General features: G+C 45.8%; 1 protein-coding gene across 4 annotated transcripts in view; it reads left to right on the top strand.

Annotated features, from left to right (window-relative positions):
- The window catches only part of FBH1 (F-box DNA helicase 1), a 49,933-nt gene extending 35,422 nt beyond the window's left edge, over positions 1–14,511 (top strand). For all 4 annotated transcript variants that reach the window (XM_080669663.1, XM_080669661.1, XM_080669662.1 and 1 more), the window contains 6 exons: positions 518–593; positions 1,216–1,413; positions 2,448–2,573; positions 5,504–5,610; positions 13,346–13,477; positions 14,010–14,511. In XM_080669663.1, the coding sequence (XP_080525789.1) occupies positions 518–593; positions 1,216–1,413; positions 2,448–2,573; positions 5,504–5,610; positions 13,346–13,477; positions 14,010–14,180 (810 nt within the window). In that variant the 3' untranslated portion in view covers positions 14,181–14,511. The remainder of the gene's footprint in view (positions 1–517; positions 594–1,215; positions 1,414–2,447; positions 2,574–5,503; positions 5,611–13,345; positions 13,478–14,009) is intronic.
- Positions 14,512–16,369: the final 1,858 nt, after the last annotated feature.

Below are 16,369 nucleotides of genomic sequence, written 5' to 3'. Positions count from 1 at the left end.
TCTAAGTACAATTGGTCTGAACTGTGACACAGTCAGACCCTCTCCTCCAGGAGCTAATAACCTTTTAAAGCATAATAATCTGGACCTATAGATATTCTCTAGTTCTTTTTTCAAAAGAAATAATGGTAAGTATTCATAGCCCATACTTTGTATTCAAGTATTCTTCATTGCAACCTTTTATATTCCTGAAAGATAGATGATTTAAATTGTCCTTTTTTTTACAAGAAAAGGTGCAGCTAGTTCTTGCCTTTTTTAAAACAGGAGGAGTTTGAGGTAGCAGCTAAAACTTAGCATTTAATAATCCTGAATTTTCAGGCTGCATTATAGCCCTGGGATTTTACACTTGATGAAGTTTCCTGCTTACTATTCTTACACTTTGGGTACAATTTCAGATCTGTTTCCAAGAAATCATCTAATTTCATACTGACATCTCTACAGTTGGTTTACTTTTGTTAAGACAAAAACAAAACAAAACACAACAAAAAAAAACAAAAATCCCACCAAAAAACTTTTTCAGGGGATTAAATCATTTGGATTGGACAGAATCATTGATATTTGGATCCTTCTTCAGCCAGAGGAAGAACGGAAGAAACGTGAGTACCCTCCTGGCCATGGTGCAGTGGACAGAAGCACTTCAGTGACGAGGGATGGGAGAAGGATGGGCATATTCTGAGTCAGAGTTTTTAAATTCTGGAGAAGGGTGGAACTAGTGTTGCTCTTTTCCCATCAAGACTGGGATCCCTGAGGCCTCCTGTTTTCAGAGGTACTGATAACTTTTTCCATATCCTTCTCTCAGGAGTCCTAAATTTATTTCTATTGTTGACCCCTTAGGCTGTCTTCCCTCATCATCTTTACTGTCTGCCTGGGCAACTTTTACTCATTGAAACTTCTACATGTGCCCCAAATGATCATTGCTAACATTTCTATGGCACTTTTCTTTTCATTACTGTGCTATTTCAAATCCCTGTGAAGTAGGTAAGGATCTCAAGGGTAGGGCTTTTGGCCCTCAGTTTAGAGATGGAGAGGCTAAAGCACAGGTCATTGCACTGACTTGCCCAGGAACACACAGTAGGTTAGTGATGTAGTTGGGACTAGAATCTGGATCTCCCAGCCTTAAGACCATTCACTTCTGCTGTTGGTTAGGAATGTTTAGCTGCTGCCACTATATGTCAGTGTAGCCTGAATCACTTTAACCTGTGTCTGTATTCTCCTTAGGAAACCTCCTTATTAAAGATAGGTTTATTAGAAGATGGGTGCACAAAGAAGGCTTTAGTGGCTTCAAGAGGTATGTGACCACAGCTGAGGATAAGGAGCTTGAAGCAAAGATTGCTGTCGTTGAAAAGTATAACATCAGGATTCCAGAACTGGTGGAAAGGATAGGAAAATGCCACATAGAAGACTTGGACTTTGCAGGTAAGGAAATGACTTAGTTCTTCACTTCCCACCAGGAGGAGGAACAGATGCTTCTCTCAGGTGTCTCAGGTCTTCTGATGCTTCTTGCCTGTGTGAATATCATGTGTGACCAAGGGCTGCTTTGTTGTGTTCCTGACATTGCCTGAGAGAAGGGAACAGAGCTTCCATTCTTCCTTAGAGTTCCTTTGGCTTCTGTTCTGCCTCTAAGCTGGCAGAATGGGACTTTCTAGTCCTAATTCGGCTGCTGTATGACCTTGGGTAAGCTGTTCATCCCACTTCTGGGCCTCTGTCCTTATGTGTGTGAAATATAGGTGGTGGGCCAGTCACTGTGAGCTTTGGAATGTGGTTCTGAGATGCAATAACCCCCTGCAATGAATTTTCTGCTTTCCCCCTCATCTTTTTATTCTTTCTTGCTCTCTTTTTTTTTTCTGACTGTATTTTCCTCTTTTCTCACAAACTTCACACAGGCAGGAAAATAAAGTTAGAGTTTTAAAAAAATGTTTTTATTGATTTTAGTGAGAGAGGAAGAACAAGAGAAACATTGATGTGAGAAACATTGATCTGTTGCCTCCATGCATCCCAACTGGGGATTTAACCCACAACCTGGGTATGTACTCTGATCAGAAATTGAACTGGACACCTTTTGATACACAAGACAACACTCAATCAACTGAGCCACGCTGGCCTGGCAAAATTAGAGGTTGCTTTTTTTTTTTCAAATATATTTTTATTGACTTCAGAGAGGAAGGGAGAGGGAGAGAGAGAGAGAGAGAGACAATGAGAGAGAATCATTGATTGGCTGCCTCCTGCACATCCCACAGTGGGAATGGAGCCTGAAACACGGGCATGTGCCCTGACCAGGAATTGAATTGTGACCTCCTGTTTCATAGGTCAACACTCAACCATTGAGCCATGCTGGCTGGGCCAAAGTTAGAGTTTTAAGGGTATAGTAGGAAGAGTATATTTCTCCCTGCTCTCCTTGTTTCTCTTCCTATCTAGCCCCCTTCTAATGCTATGGTGTATTTTTATTCCAGAGTACATTTTGGGTACTGTACACAAAGCCAAAGGCTTGGAATTTGATACCGTCCATGTTTTGGATGATTTTGTGAAAGTTCCTTGCGCCAGGCACAACCTTGCACAGCTGCCCCACTTTAGAATTGGTAAGACTGGTCACACTGACGATCCTCTTTAATAGTTGACTTGGGATTCTTCCTTGGGATGCCTTGCTTCTTGTTGGATGGTGTGGCCTCTTGGAAGGATTATTCTAGAATAAGAAAAAGGCACTTCATAGTATTAAAGTTTTTATTCATATACTACATTTATAAGAAAAACTGTACTTCTAGAGCCCACATTTCTTGGGGCTGCTTCTAGGGAAGTTATGTTTATAGCCTGTATCAACTGTTCAGCTTTGGGTTTTCTCCATCAGACTCAAAGAAGCTTTAAAATATACAGCTTACCTGCTCACCATGGTGTTTTTCCTTTAATTAAATCTCCTTTTTATTAAAGAGGCCAGAAAATAATAATAGATGAAATAGTAAGCATTCTATTATTTGTCTGCTTATGTATAAACTAGAGGCCCAGTGCACGAATTCGTGCAGGGGTGGGGTCTGGCCAGCCCAGCCCCAATCAGCATATTGGGGCCAGGCCTATCGGGAGGAGGAGACAGTAGGAGGTTGGCTGGCTGGCCTGCCTTGATCAGGCCCGATCAGGGCTGGGCTGGCTGCGGGGAGAGGCTGAGGGCAATTGGCTGGTGTGGGGGAGGGGAAACCTATGAGGGGTGGGGCCGGCTGTGGGGAGGGGCTGTGGGTGGTGGGTCAGCTGGCCCCACCCCTGAATGGGGCCAGAGGAGGGGCCGTGGGAGGTTGGCCAGCCAGCCCCACCCCCGATTGGTGTGGGGGGCTGCCGATGAGTGGGGGGGCCAATCAGGGTCGGAGCTGGCTGGGGGGTGGGGCCATGGGCTGATCAGGGTGGTGGGGCTGATCGGGGGTGGGGCTGGCCATGGGGAAGGGCTGTGGGGGGCGTTGGCTGGCTGGCCTCACCCCCTATTGGGGTGGGGGGGCAATCAGGGGCAGGGTTAGCAGCAGGGAAGGGCTGCGGGGATTGGCCGCCAGCCCCACCTGTTGATGGGGCCAGTTCACTGGCCACAGTGGGCGTCATAGTGACCAATTGTTCTGTTCGTTCCAGTGTTTAGGTCGCTGGCTTTTTATATATATAGATTTATACTCAAGGCTAGTTGTTAAGCTCTAAGCATCAGTGCTATTGTTTTGGTTTTAAGTCTTAGAATAAAACCACTTGAAGTTTTTCCACAAACAAATGCTCTCAGTTAACTGTGGATTCAAAATTTGGGGCACAGCATACATTGGTGGGCAGAAATAGAAATACTAAAAATTCCTTACTATCTAATGAATATATTCATAAAATGAAAGAAAGACATGGTATTGAACATAAAGTGGAGTGGTGAAAAGGAGTGGCCATAGAGAGTTAACAATTGCTTTATATTGGGGAAGAGAAGTTTATTTAATACTAGGGGCCTGGTGCATGACATTTGTGTGGGGGGGCGGGGGGCGGGGCGTGTCCCTCAGCCCAGCCTGCACCCTCTCCAATCTGGGACCCCTCAAGGGATGTCGGACTGCCCGTTTAGGCCTGACTGGTATTGGGCCTAAATGGGCAGTTGGACATCCCTCTCACAATCCAGGACTGCTGGCTCCCAACTCCTCGCCTGCCTGCCTTCCTAATTGCCCCTAACCACTTCTGCCTGCCAGCCTGATCACCCCCTAACCACTCTCCTGCCAGCCTGATTGATGCCTAACTGCTCCCCTGCCAGCCTGTTTGCCCCTAACTGCCCTCCCCTGCAGGCCTGGTCACCCCCAACTGCCCTCCCTTGCAGGCCTGGTCTCCCCTAACTGCCCTCCCCTGCTGGCCTGATCGCCCACAACTTCCCTCCCTTGCAGGCCTGGTCCCTCCCAACTGCCCTCCCCTGCTGGCCATCTTGTGGTGGCCATCTTGTGTCCACATGGGGGCAGTCATCTTTGACCACCTGGGGGCAGCCATCTTGTGTGTTGGAGTGATGGTCAGTTTGCATATTATTCTTTTATTAGATAGGATACTACCACCTTTTCCTCTCTTGCTGGTCAGTACATGTTTACATATATATATTGGGGACAGCTTTTTCTTTCTTTCTTTTTTTACATATTTTATTGATTTCAGAGAGGAAGGGAGAGGGAGAGAGAGATAGAAACATCAATGATGAGAGAGAATCATTGATTGGCTGCGTTTTGCATGCCTTACACTGGGGATCAAGCCCACAACCCAGGCATGTGCCCTTGACCGGAATCGAACCCAGGACTCTTCAGTCCAGAGGTCGACACTTTATCCACTGAGCCAAACTGGCTAGGGCAGGGAATAGCTTTTTGAGATGTGATTCACAACCCTACAATCCATCCATTTAAAGTACACAATTTAATGACTTAGTATATTCACAGGTCAACTGCTCTCTATTGAATTTTTACCATTGTGCTAGGTATTGTAAATGAGAGAACTGAGAAGTAAGGTAGGCAGTAAACACTTGTAATGTTTTTCTTCTCTGGTTGTCCTTTGACAACATAAGAGAGTTTCACATTGGCCCGAGTAAGAGAGAGAGCGTCAGGAAAAGGAAAGAACTTGGGTTTCAAAGACTTGGGCTAAACTCCTGGACCCTGGATTAGCCATGGTCCATTTGTCCAAATGCCTTACCTTCCATAGGTCTCAGCTTTCCTATCAGTCCCACAGGGTCGTCGTGAGGAAAACTGGGAGAATGAACAGAAAATATGAACTGGGCCACATCACAGGTGTTGATAACCAGTGAACTGGTTCCCAGAGTTTACCAGTAGTAGCACTAACTAAAATTCAGTATTTTGTGCCACTAGCCCGTTAGGTTTTTGTTTATTTTTGGAGTTGGTGTTTATAGGAAAATTATGTATATTTAGCCAGCAAATCTTGAGTGTTTCTTTTTTAGGGGTGGTGGATGAGGATAGTTAACATTTAGATGAGAATATAAATTCTTGTAAGCAGGCATTTGAGTTGATATATTATTTCCCTTTACTTTCTTTAGAGTCGTTCTCTGAGGATGAATGGAATTTACTGTATGTTGCAGTCACTCGGGCCAAGAAGCGTCTCATCATGACCAAATCATTGGAGAACATTTTGACTTTGGCTGGGGTAAGAGGAACTGGTAGCACAAGTTAGTTTAACAACATTGGATTTTTATTGGATTTAAATAGGGATCACCCTTTCCTGGGTTGGAAGAGAAGGGCGTCTCTTTCTTGAGTGCACAGAGGCCTATTGCTAGTGCAGGAAGTGTCCTAACCAAAGAAACAAACATGTGGGTTCTTTTCTAAATTCTTTCCTGATCTAGTTTTAAAAGTTCTTTTAAAAATATCAACTGTGTTCATGTATTTCTTAATTCCTCCCTTACTCGATTAGTGCTTAACACTCTTAGGAAAAAACATGGCAAGAATGTTTCCTGTGTTTGAACTTTCTCCCCCTCACTCCCTGGCTCCTTTTGAACTTGCAACTGTTGCTGCCACCAATAGACTTCTCCAAAAAGAGCATGTCCTTGCCGGGGGAGAATATGCATTCAGGCATCTGGCCTCTTGTCACTGGCTGAGATGCAGAAAAGTATCAGCACTCACTTTTTACCCCTGCAAATCAATCTTCTCCTGCACTCTCTTATTTCCACCTTTCACAGACTGGAGTGTAAGCCATTTAGTCTTTTCAACTCTGTTGGAAACTAAAACAGAAATTTGAGCTAACAGTTACTCCTTAGTCCATCTTTCCCTGAACCAAAGATACTAAAGCCTGAAACGTAAAGCATAAGTAACTCAGAATTGAATATTTTTTGAGTGCCTACTATGTGCCAAGCACATTTCTAGGCACTGGAGCTGTAATGGTGGGCAAGGGAAATCCCTGCCTTAACAGAACCCCCTTTGTAGGTGAAAAGACAGACAATAAACAAGTAAACAAAAAAGGATTTCCCTTTATATTTTGAGGAGGATATCAGAGCTTAAAAGGGAGAAACTATGCAGGTAAATACTTTATATAACCAGCTGGAACAGCAAAATCTTGTCTAAGACCAATTACCTTGCATTTATATCAAACTTTGTTCTTTCAAGTCTCTGTCTCACTTTTCTTCCAAGCTGCTCTCAGTCAGGCCTATTTGGCAATGAGAAAGTTTCTGGAATTTGAAATCAGCTGCATGTTTCCCCAAGCAGCTTGGCTTCGCCTGAGCCTCACCGTGTGTGTGACATCTCACCTTGTGTGGCAGCTCACGTGGCAGAGCTTGGGCTGAAGTCTTTCTCCTTGGTTGCATCCTCAGTGGCACTTGGGTCACCAGTGGAGTTTCTTTCTTTCTTTTTTTTTTTTTTTTTTTATTGATTTCAGAGAGGAAGGGAGAGGGAGAGAGAGATAGAAATATCAATGATAGAGAATCATTGATTGGCTGCCTCCTGGGGGTTGAGCCCGAAACCCAGGCCTGTGCTCTGACCGGGAATCCAACCTTGACCTCCTGGTTCCTAGGTCAATGCTCAAACGGGCACCGGTTGAGTTTCCAGAGACGACGTAGAGCAGAGCTCTGTGAACTTTTGTGTAAAGATCCAGACAGTAAATATGTTAGGCTTTGCAGGCCATGGGATTTCTGTTGCGTCTACTCAACTTTATAGGTGTAGAAAGAGAGCAACCACAAGAATTCATTAATAAATGAGTGTGGCTGCATTCCAATAAAACTTTATTTACAACAGGCCCTGGTCTATATTTGGCTCCCTGGTTGTAGTTTGATGACCCCTGGTTTAGAGATAAGTGTGGCTTTTCCTAATTTTAGGGAGTGGAGTAGAATAATAATTATTAGGTACAAATAATCTCTACTTATCATCTTTTTTAAAAATATAGTTTTATTGATTTCAGAGAGGAAGGGAGAGGGAGAGTGAGATAGAAACATCAATGATGAGAGAGAACCATTGATCGGCTGCCTCCTGCATGCCCCCCAATAGGGATCAAGCCCACAACCGGGCATGTGCCCTTGACTGGAATCAAACCCGGGACCCTTCAGTCCACAGGCCAGCGCTCTATCCACTGAGCCAAACCAGCCAGGGATATCATAATTTTTTATGTAAATTTTTATCTTGAGTATACCTGCAGTATGGCTTTCTCATAGACATAGTGTTACATTAGTGGTTAGATGTGTAACAAAGCCCAATTATCATATTGGTAACTTTAAAAAAAAACTTTAAAAAATATTTTTATTGATTTTTAGAGAGAGACAAAGGGAGAGGGTTAGAGAGTTAGAAACATCTATGAGAGAGAAACATCATTGATTAGCTGTCTCCTACTGGGGATTGAGCCTACAATCAGGGCATATGCCCTGGTCAGGAATCAAACCCGTGACCTTTTGTTTCATGGGTTGATGCTCAACCAGAGTCACACTGACCGGGCATGTTGGTAACTTTTAATGGAGGTATTGTAGAACAGTAATATCATTTCACAATATAGGTTAAATAGAATTTTTTTAATTTAGGAAAATTTCAAGACATTTAAAAGTCAAGAAAATAATGTTAAGTTACCACATACAAATCACCCCTATATGTATTTGGAGTATGCATCTCTAAAAAAAATTCGGGCTTTTTTTCCCATAACCAAAGTGCCATTAGCATCTTAAAAATTTATAATAATTCCATGTGGCCTCTACTACCCAATCCATAATCATATTTTTATGATTATCTCAAAAATGCCTTTTTATACTTGGTTTGTTCAAATCAGGATCCAGATATTTTGGTGGTTTTTTAAAAAATTTCTTTATTGATTAAGGTATCCTATCCAATAAAAAGGTAATATGCAAATTGACCATCACTCCAACACACAAGATGGCTGCCCTCATGTGGACACAAGATGGCCAGCAGGGGAGGGGATTTGTGGGCGATCAGGTCAGCAGGGGAGGGCAGTTGGGAGGGACCAGGCCAGCAGGGGAGTCAGTTGGGGGGGACCAGGCCTCCAGGGGAGGGCAGTTGGGGGCAACCATGCCTGCAGGGGAGTGCCATTAGAGATGACCAGTCTGGCAGAGGAGGGCAGTTAGGGGCAATCGGGCTGGCAGGGGAACAGTTAGGGGTTGATCAGGCTGGCAGGAAGAAACAGTTAGGGGCAATCAGGCAGGCAGGCAGGCTAGTGGTTGGGAGCCAGCATTCCTGGATTGTAAGAGGGATGTCTGACTGCCCATGGGATCAGGCCTAAACGGGCAGGCAGGCATCCCTTGAAGGGTCCCAGATTGGAAATGGTGCAGGCTTGGCTGAGGGACACCGCCGCCCCGCCCCGTGCACGAATTTCGTGCACCGGGCCTCTAGTTACATATGTGTCCTTATCCCCCCCATTACCCCCCATCCCCCCCACTTATGCCCTCACCCCCCTGTTGTCTGTGTCCATTGATTAGGCTTATATGCATGCATATAAGACCTTTGGTTGATCTCTCCCCCTTATCCCTACCTTCCCTCTAAGGTTTGACGTTCTGATAGATGTTTCTCTGTCTCTGGATCTGTTTTTTTTTCATCAGTTTATGTTGTTCATTGTATTCCATAAATGAGTGAGATCATGTGATATTTTTCTTTCACTGACTGGCTTATTTCACTTACCATAATGCTCTCCAGTTCCATCCATGCTGTTGGCTGATAGGTCTCTTATGTTTCTTAATTTAGAGCAGTCAAGACCCCCTCCCTCGTTTTCAGTGCTCCTGGGTTTTTTGGAGAAATGGAGTCAGTTTTTCTACATAATTTTTCACATTCTAGATTTATTGCTTTGTGTGGTTGGATAGCCTATTCTACTATTGCCTACCCTGGATTTTCTGTAACTGGAAGTTGGCCATAGAGGCTTAATTAGGTTCAGGCTTCACTTTTTTGGCAGGGATCCTGTATTTGGGGGTCAGGGAGAGACTTTGCTTTGTATTGCCTTATATCAGAAGGCAGTGATATCAGATTATCTCCCTTTTAGTGGGGTTAAGATTGTTGAACTTTTTAGTAGACAGAGCTAGGAAATCCATATATATACTAGAGGCCGGTGCACGAAATTCGTGCACGGGGAAGGCGGGGGTGTTCCCTCAGCCCAGCTTGCACCCTCTCCAATCGGGGACCCCTTGGGGGTGTCTGACTGGCAGATTAGGCCCGATTGGGACATCCCTCTTGCAATCTGGGACTGCTGGCTCCTAATCGCTCACCTGCCTGCCTGCCTGATCACCCCTAACTGCTTCCCTGCCAGCCTGATTTCCCCCAACTGCTATCCCCTGCAGGCCTGATTGCCCCTAACTGCCCTCCCCTGCCAGCCTGGTTGCCCCCAATGGCCCTCCCCTGCCGGCCTGATCTTGCCCCCAACTGCCCTCCCCTGCCGGCCTGATCTTACCCCCAACTGCCCTCCCCTGCCGGCCTGATCTCACTCCCAATGGCCCTTCCCTGCTGGCCTGATCTCGCCCCCAACTGCCCTCGTCTGCTGGCCTGATTGCCCCTAAGCCCCTGCTGGCCTGATCTCATCCCCAACTGCCCTCCCCTGCTGGCCTGATAGCCCCTAACTGCCTCTGCCTTGGCCCCCACCACCATGGCTTTGTCAGAAAGGAAGTCGGACATCTGAAGATGGCTGGTTTACCCGGTCTAATTAGCATATTACCCTTTTATTAGTATAGATAGATTATATAGGACTAGAGGCCCGGTGCATGAAATTTGTGCATGGGGGGGGGGCGGTTCCCTCAGCCCTGCCTGCACCCTCTCCAATCTGGGACATCCTTCTCACAATCCAGGACTGCTGGCTCCCAACTGCTCGCCTGCTGCCTGCCTGATTGCCCCTAACCACTTCTACCTGCCAGCCTGATCACCCCCAAACCACTCCCCTGCTAGCCTGATCGACGTCTAACTGCTCCCCTGCCAGCCTGATTGCCCCTAACTGCCCTCCCCTGCATGCCTGGGTCCCCCCCAACTGCCCTCCCCTGCAGGCCTTGTCCCTCCCAACTGCTCTCCCCTGCAGGCCTGGGTCCCTCCCAGCTGCCCTCCCCTGCAGGCCTGGCCCCCCAAACTGCCCTCCCCTGCAGGCCTGGTCCCCCCAACTGCCCTCCCCTGCAGGCCTGGTCCCTTCCAACTGCCCTCCCTTTCTGGCCTGATTGCCCACAACTGCCCTCCCCTGCCGGCCATCTTATGGCTACCATTTTGTGTCCACATGGGGGCGGCCATCTTTGACCACATGGGGTGGCCATCTTGTGTGTTGGAGTGACAGTCAATTTGCATATTACCCTTTTATTAGATAGGATAGGATTGCTTAAATGGGGGGGGGGGGAGCCTTTTTCAGCAGGAGGAGATGCTCTTGGCCGACAAAAATACATAATTCCTGTATCTGGACTGATAGCCAGCCATATGCACTGTATTGTCAAACCGGTCATATTGAACCACTTTCTTACACCTTACACCAAACAGGTGTAAGAAAGTGGTTTTGCCCTTAAAACCTCTCCTCAGCCCCCACCTTAGATTCAGCCTTTGCAGTTCACCCAGATTAGGTTCTGATTGGTCAGTTTCTATGCCAGTCAGTGTTAAAAGTTCCACCTCCTACGCAGCCATTGGTTCCTCACAGTTCACCCAAATTTGGTTCTGATTGGTTGGTTTCTATGCCAGTCAGCGTCTCCGGGCCTATCTCGGGGCCTCTCTCCAGGTCTGATCTGCAGCCTCTGTCTCTGGGCCTCTCCGAGCCTATTTCTGGGCCTGATCTGCAGCCTCCACGGCAGCTGCTGATCAGGCTCTGCCTCTCTCTCTCTCTCCGGGCCTCACCAGCAGCCGTGGTGGCTGCTGATCAGGCCCCTTCTCTTTCTCTCCAGGCCTCTCTCCAGGCCTGATCTATAGCCGCCGCCTCACTCTCTGGGCCTTTCTCCAGGTCTGATCCACAGCCGCAGCGACAGCAGCGAGGTCGTTAGGCCTCTAGCCCAGCACCAGGCCGGAGGCTAATGACCTCGCCTCACCTCCTTGCCCCGCTGTCCTGCCTGCTGGCCACCAGCCTTGCTGTGATAGGAGCCTGTGGGCCACGGGGGAGGGACTGAGAGGTGCTCCATGTACTTCCTAGTGACCGGTCGTTTGTCTAGTCGTTTAGGTCGTGATGGCCCCTGGCCTTCTATAATACAGATATATGGGGGAGGGATGGATGGTAATAACTGAGCATGTGAAAGCATGTGTGAACAGTGGGTCATGCACGGTGAGGTTTTTAGGGCAAAAGTGAGCCATTGTTTTCCGCCACATAGAGTGATAAACTATTTGGTTTCCCCTGTAACCAAGAGTAGGGCAGGCAGCCTACTTTTTCTCTGACCCCCTTAGAAAATCCAGCTAATCACTAGAGGCTCTTTTGTTTCTTTGCTTATTTCAAGTTTTGAGGAAGTGAAGGGACTCACTATGTTATCAAATTATGAAGTGACATGGAGTTATGCTAGATGCTCAAAGACAGCTTCTTAGCCTCCTAGAATCTTATATTCTTAATCTAAACCTCACAGGCACATCCTTAGTGAAGTGCCTAGCACGTGGTTGGTGCTCATTGTTTATCAAATGGATAAAAACAGCCCCTCTCATTCTTAGGCTGTGCACAGCCTGATCCCAGAGGCCTCCGATGTGACTACCTTGGTTCACATCCCAGTTTTTCCACCTGGGTACTTTGTGACTTTGGACGAGCTACTGATCACTCTGTACTTCTGTTTCCTAATCTGTGAAACTGGCATAATGGCACTGACTGCACCTCTGAGGAGGGGATAAAGAAGGGCCATGATGAACTGGTGAAATAACTGCTTTACAATTGATTGGGGAAAGCAGAGGGGACACTCTAGGGCAGTTTGTTGTCTTTGAGACACTGAATCCCAGGAGGGAGGTAGCATGGGGAGAGCTGGCATTTGCTTCGGAGCTGTGTGGTCATGGCATGTGTGTGGAGGTATCAAGGGGAGAACTGGAACTTGAGGCAGAGCTGTGTGGTCATGTCATGTGTGTGCTCATTCATTCAGCAGTGATTGTTGAGCACTTTCTACGTGACAGAAGTGCTGTTGAGTCATGTGCTTCCGTGTCATTTAGCTTTGTATCTGGAGATTATCACCTGAGACGGCGAGACAGAAAGACTCTGTTGCTTGGTGATTAAGAGCACAGGCTCTGGACTTGGGCACACCTGGGTTTGCGACCCACATCTGCTGCAGTCTAGCTCTGTGATCTTTTGCACAAGTGACCTAATTTCTTAGCTGTCATACCCTCATCTATGCAATGGGGATAATAACAATATCACCCCAGGAAATCATTGGTGAGGATTAGTGCTTTATAAGCAAAGGATCTGACTGCTAGTAAGGAAGCAAGGCATTTAAAAACAAGCAGCCTGGGATGATTTCAGGAGGGGAGGTGTAGGTGATGGCATCATGTGCCTTTAGATTCCTGAAGGCCAGGGGTTCCAGCGAAGCTTTGACCCCTGTGATAGTGTTTGCAACAGCTGCAGTGGTCCATCTGCCAGTATGTTACACAGTTTGATGTAAGCCCTTCACAGTTTTTTTGAGTGATGAAATTTTTCCACAACTAATGGTCTTTGTATCTGTGAAAGTATCCGATACCCAAGATGTCACTAAAGAATGTTGGTGGCTTAATTAGTTGATTTACCTATTCATTCAGTTGACAAATATTAATTTATAGCACCCGTGTTATGTGCCAAGCATTGCAGTTAGTGCTAGGAAGTTCAGGTAACAAAATCAAGTAAGGTGCATGGTGATCTCATAGAACTTAAAGTCTAGGAGGGAAGCATTAGGCAATTTTAGATCTAGCAGCAAGATTTTAGGAACTGGAGTGTTTCCAGTGCCTTAATTATTAGAGTTTCCAAGTAGAATGTGGCAGAGGTGTTGCTATAATTATCTTTCCCATTCTTTTCTTTATAGGAGTATTTCTTGCAAACAGAGCTGACAAGTAATGTTTTGAAAACAGGAGTGGTTCGCTGCTGTGTGGGGCAGTGCAACAACACCATCCCAGTGGACACTGTGCTCACCATGAAGAAGCTCCCCATCACTTATGTATGTGGTCTTGACTGCAGCTCTAGCTTTCCATAGAATTTAGTCTAATCATTTGTATTTTATTGCGTGTGAGCTATGTGCTTTCAGGGCTGTGGGTGAGGGAGATAAAAGAGGAGTTTGTATAATCGTTCTCAGGGGCTTTTCATATATAAGGCACAAGAGATGTCAGATCTGCCTGTGTCAAAATGATGATAATGACATAATCAATGTGGGTGGCATAGGCTGGGAGGTTGGGTTGTGACTGACACTCCAAGGAGAACTGCTTCCCTGGAGGGTCTGGTTAACTTGTTCTTGGCTCTTCATCTCTTGCCTTAATAAATTTGGGTTTCTGCTGTAAGAGAATTTGATAGAGTCGAGTCCACCCTAGATGACAGTGCAGTGGGAAGTATTACCTGAGTGGTTTGCACAAGTCTGAAAATACCAGAATCATAATACATAGTCCTTTGACAGCATGACAGCAATTCAGCATTTCTTGGTATAATTCTTGTTCTTTGATTGTTCCCCATCCTCTGTTTCTTATCCCTCATTGCAGAGCAACAGAAAGGAAAACAAGGGTGGCTACCTCTGCCACTCCTGTGCAGAACAGCGCATCGGGCCTTTGGCCTTCTTGACTGCCTCGCCCGAGCAGGTGCACTCCATGCAACGCACCATTGAGAACATAGTGCTGCCCAGACACGAAGCTCTGCTTTTCCTTGTCTTCTGAAAGCCAAGAGGAGCATTCTTCATGGTACAGATTGCCTTCTGTGGACTCCAATTACTTGAAGAAAGCCAGTGTGGGGTAGGGTTCTCATTCACCCGAGACTGAATTCATTCACAGGGCATTTTTGAGGAAGATGAAGCCAACCAGAGTTGGAGATGCCATTTCTCCATTCCCTATAGGTGATCAGTTTCCCACTACCCCTCCTCCAGGCACACAGGCTGGGGAGGTAAGAGATGTTCTTTTGATTATAAAAAACAAACAAACCACCACAACATTTTATGTATTTAAGCTTTTATTACAAGGTTTCAATTAAACAGCCATTATAGAACTGGCATACCACTGTGTGACACTTGCCTTCAGCCCTGTTGTTTTGAACTTTCTCCAGCTTTCTCTTTTTTCTACTTTTTCTAACAGCTCAGTCACTGTTCACACAATCAACAAGTAGAGTGTGAGACTTAATATCCAGGGTATAATTGCTGCTTCAAAAATGAGATTTTCATGCTGGGGAGATTCACACTTGTATAAGACATAGTGTGTCTTTGTCATCACGGGGTTCACAGTTTAAACGGGGAAGCAACATCATACAGAAAAAGACAAGCACGAAGTGACAATAGCTAGACTTCCTGTGTTTCTCACAGGTAGAACTAAAGCTGAGAAATATTTGAGAAGGAGTGGGTAAAGGGGGTCAAAGGTAAAAAATAAAATAAAATAAAAACAGGAATTACTGAGTAACACCAGAAAATACCTTACTATTATCTAGTGATTTGAAACCAAAAGAAAAAAAAAAATGCTTGAGAGGGAAGCAGAGTTGGCCAGCCAAGGGGTTACAGGAGGGAGAATAGGAGTAGGTAGAGGTAGAAAGTTGGTACCTGGTTCACTGCCTGGGGAGTCTGGGTGGTTTTAATAAAGCTATTATTATAGAAACCAATGAAAAATTTACATTGCTTAGATGTACATGGATCTGCTATTTTTACATTTTTGCCATACAGCACTTCAGGGATGCAGATGGCAGGTGAGGGAGTTGGCGCGGCATTGCCCAAAGAGTTTACCACATCTAGTGTCTGAGCCAATCGAGTGGAGTCCAAGAGCAGACCTCATAGCTTCAGTTGTTGCAGTCTCCCTTTAACTTCTCCTCCATCAGGCCTCTAGTGGAGCTTAGATGCGGGCCGGTGAGTACAGCAAGGGTGCTGTTGGATTGGACCAGGGGTGCTTGGAAAGAATGAATACAAGTCACTGTTTGCATATGGAGGAAAATTCACAGAATTGGACCTAAAGACAAATTTAATGAGAAAGGGACAGGACTCTTTCATCCACTTGGCTGGTATTTCAGGCTTAGCCTTATTTGATGCTTAAGGATGACTTGGAAAGAAGAACAAGGAAAAGGAAATTATGTGAATTTAGGTTGGTTACAGTATTCAGTGTCATTCAGAAGCGTGGTTTGGGCCCTGGCCAGTGTTTTCAGTGGTTAGAGTGTCAGCCCGTGCAACAAAGGGTCACGGGTTTGATTCCCGGTCAAGGGCTCGTACCTGGCTGGGTTGCAGGTTTGTTCCCAGCATGGTTAAGGGCACGTACGGGAGCAACCAGTTGATGTGTCTCTCACATCAATGTTTCTCTCGCTCTCTGTCTCCCCCCTCCCTCCCTTCTTTCCACTGTCTCTAAAAATCAATAGAAAAAATATGTTTGGGGGAAGAGTGACAAGAGAGAGCTCATTAACATGTTTCCTGGAAATCTAGTTTTGCCAACCAGAGAGGAAGCAACTTATTTATTGGAGGACAAGTCATTAACTCAGTGAACTTCACTTAGCATATGTTGTGTGGCAGTTGCTATGTCAGTGGGTATATGGAATCAAAATGTGGTCCCTGACTCATAGAGATTGCACTTGGTGTAATTGTAGTTTGAGGTGAAAAGTGTTGGAGAGAGGGCTGCATAAGTGCTCTGGGAATGTGAGGGGTGTCTTTATCAGAGTCTAGGGCCAAGGGCTGCCCCAAAGGGGGGTGCTGTCACTGTGTTTAATAATAGAACAATTAGTGAGCTAGCTTTTAAAGAGTGAAAGAATATTCTGGGAAGACGGAACAACCTGAAGGGCACAAAGGATGTGTGTGGTAATGTCACTACAAGAACAAAATATCAGCCAGTGCTAGTATTTTGGTACTTATTTTGAAAAACAATAGAATCTAGGAATTAGTACTGGT

The sequence above is a fragment of the Plecotus auritus genome, assembly GCF_963455305.1.
Source record: "Plecotus auritus genome assembly, chromosome: 1".
Classification (NCBI taxonomy): Eukaryota; Metazoa; Chordata; class Mammalia; order Chiroptera; family Vespertilionidae; genus Plecotus; species Plecotus auritus.
Note: the sequence above shows the minus strand (reverse complement) of the source record. Positions and strands in the feature narration are given on the sequence as shown.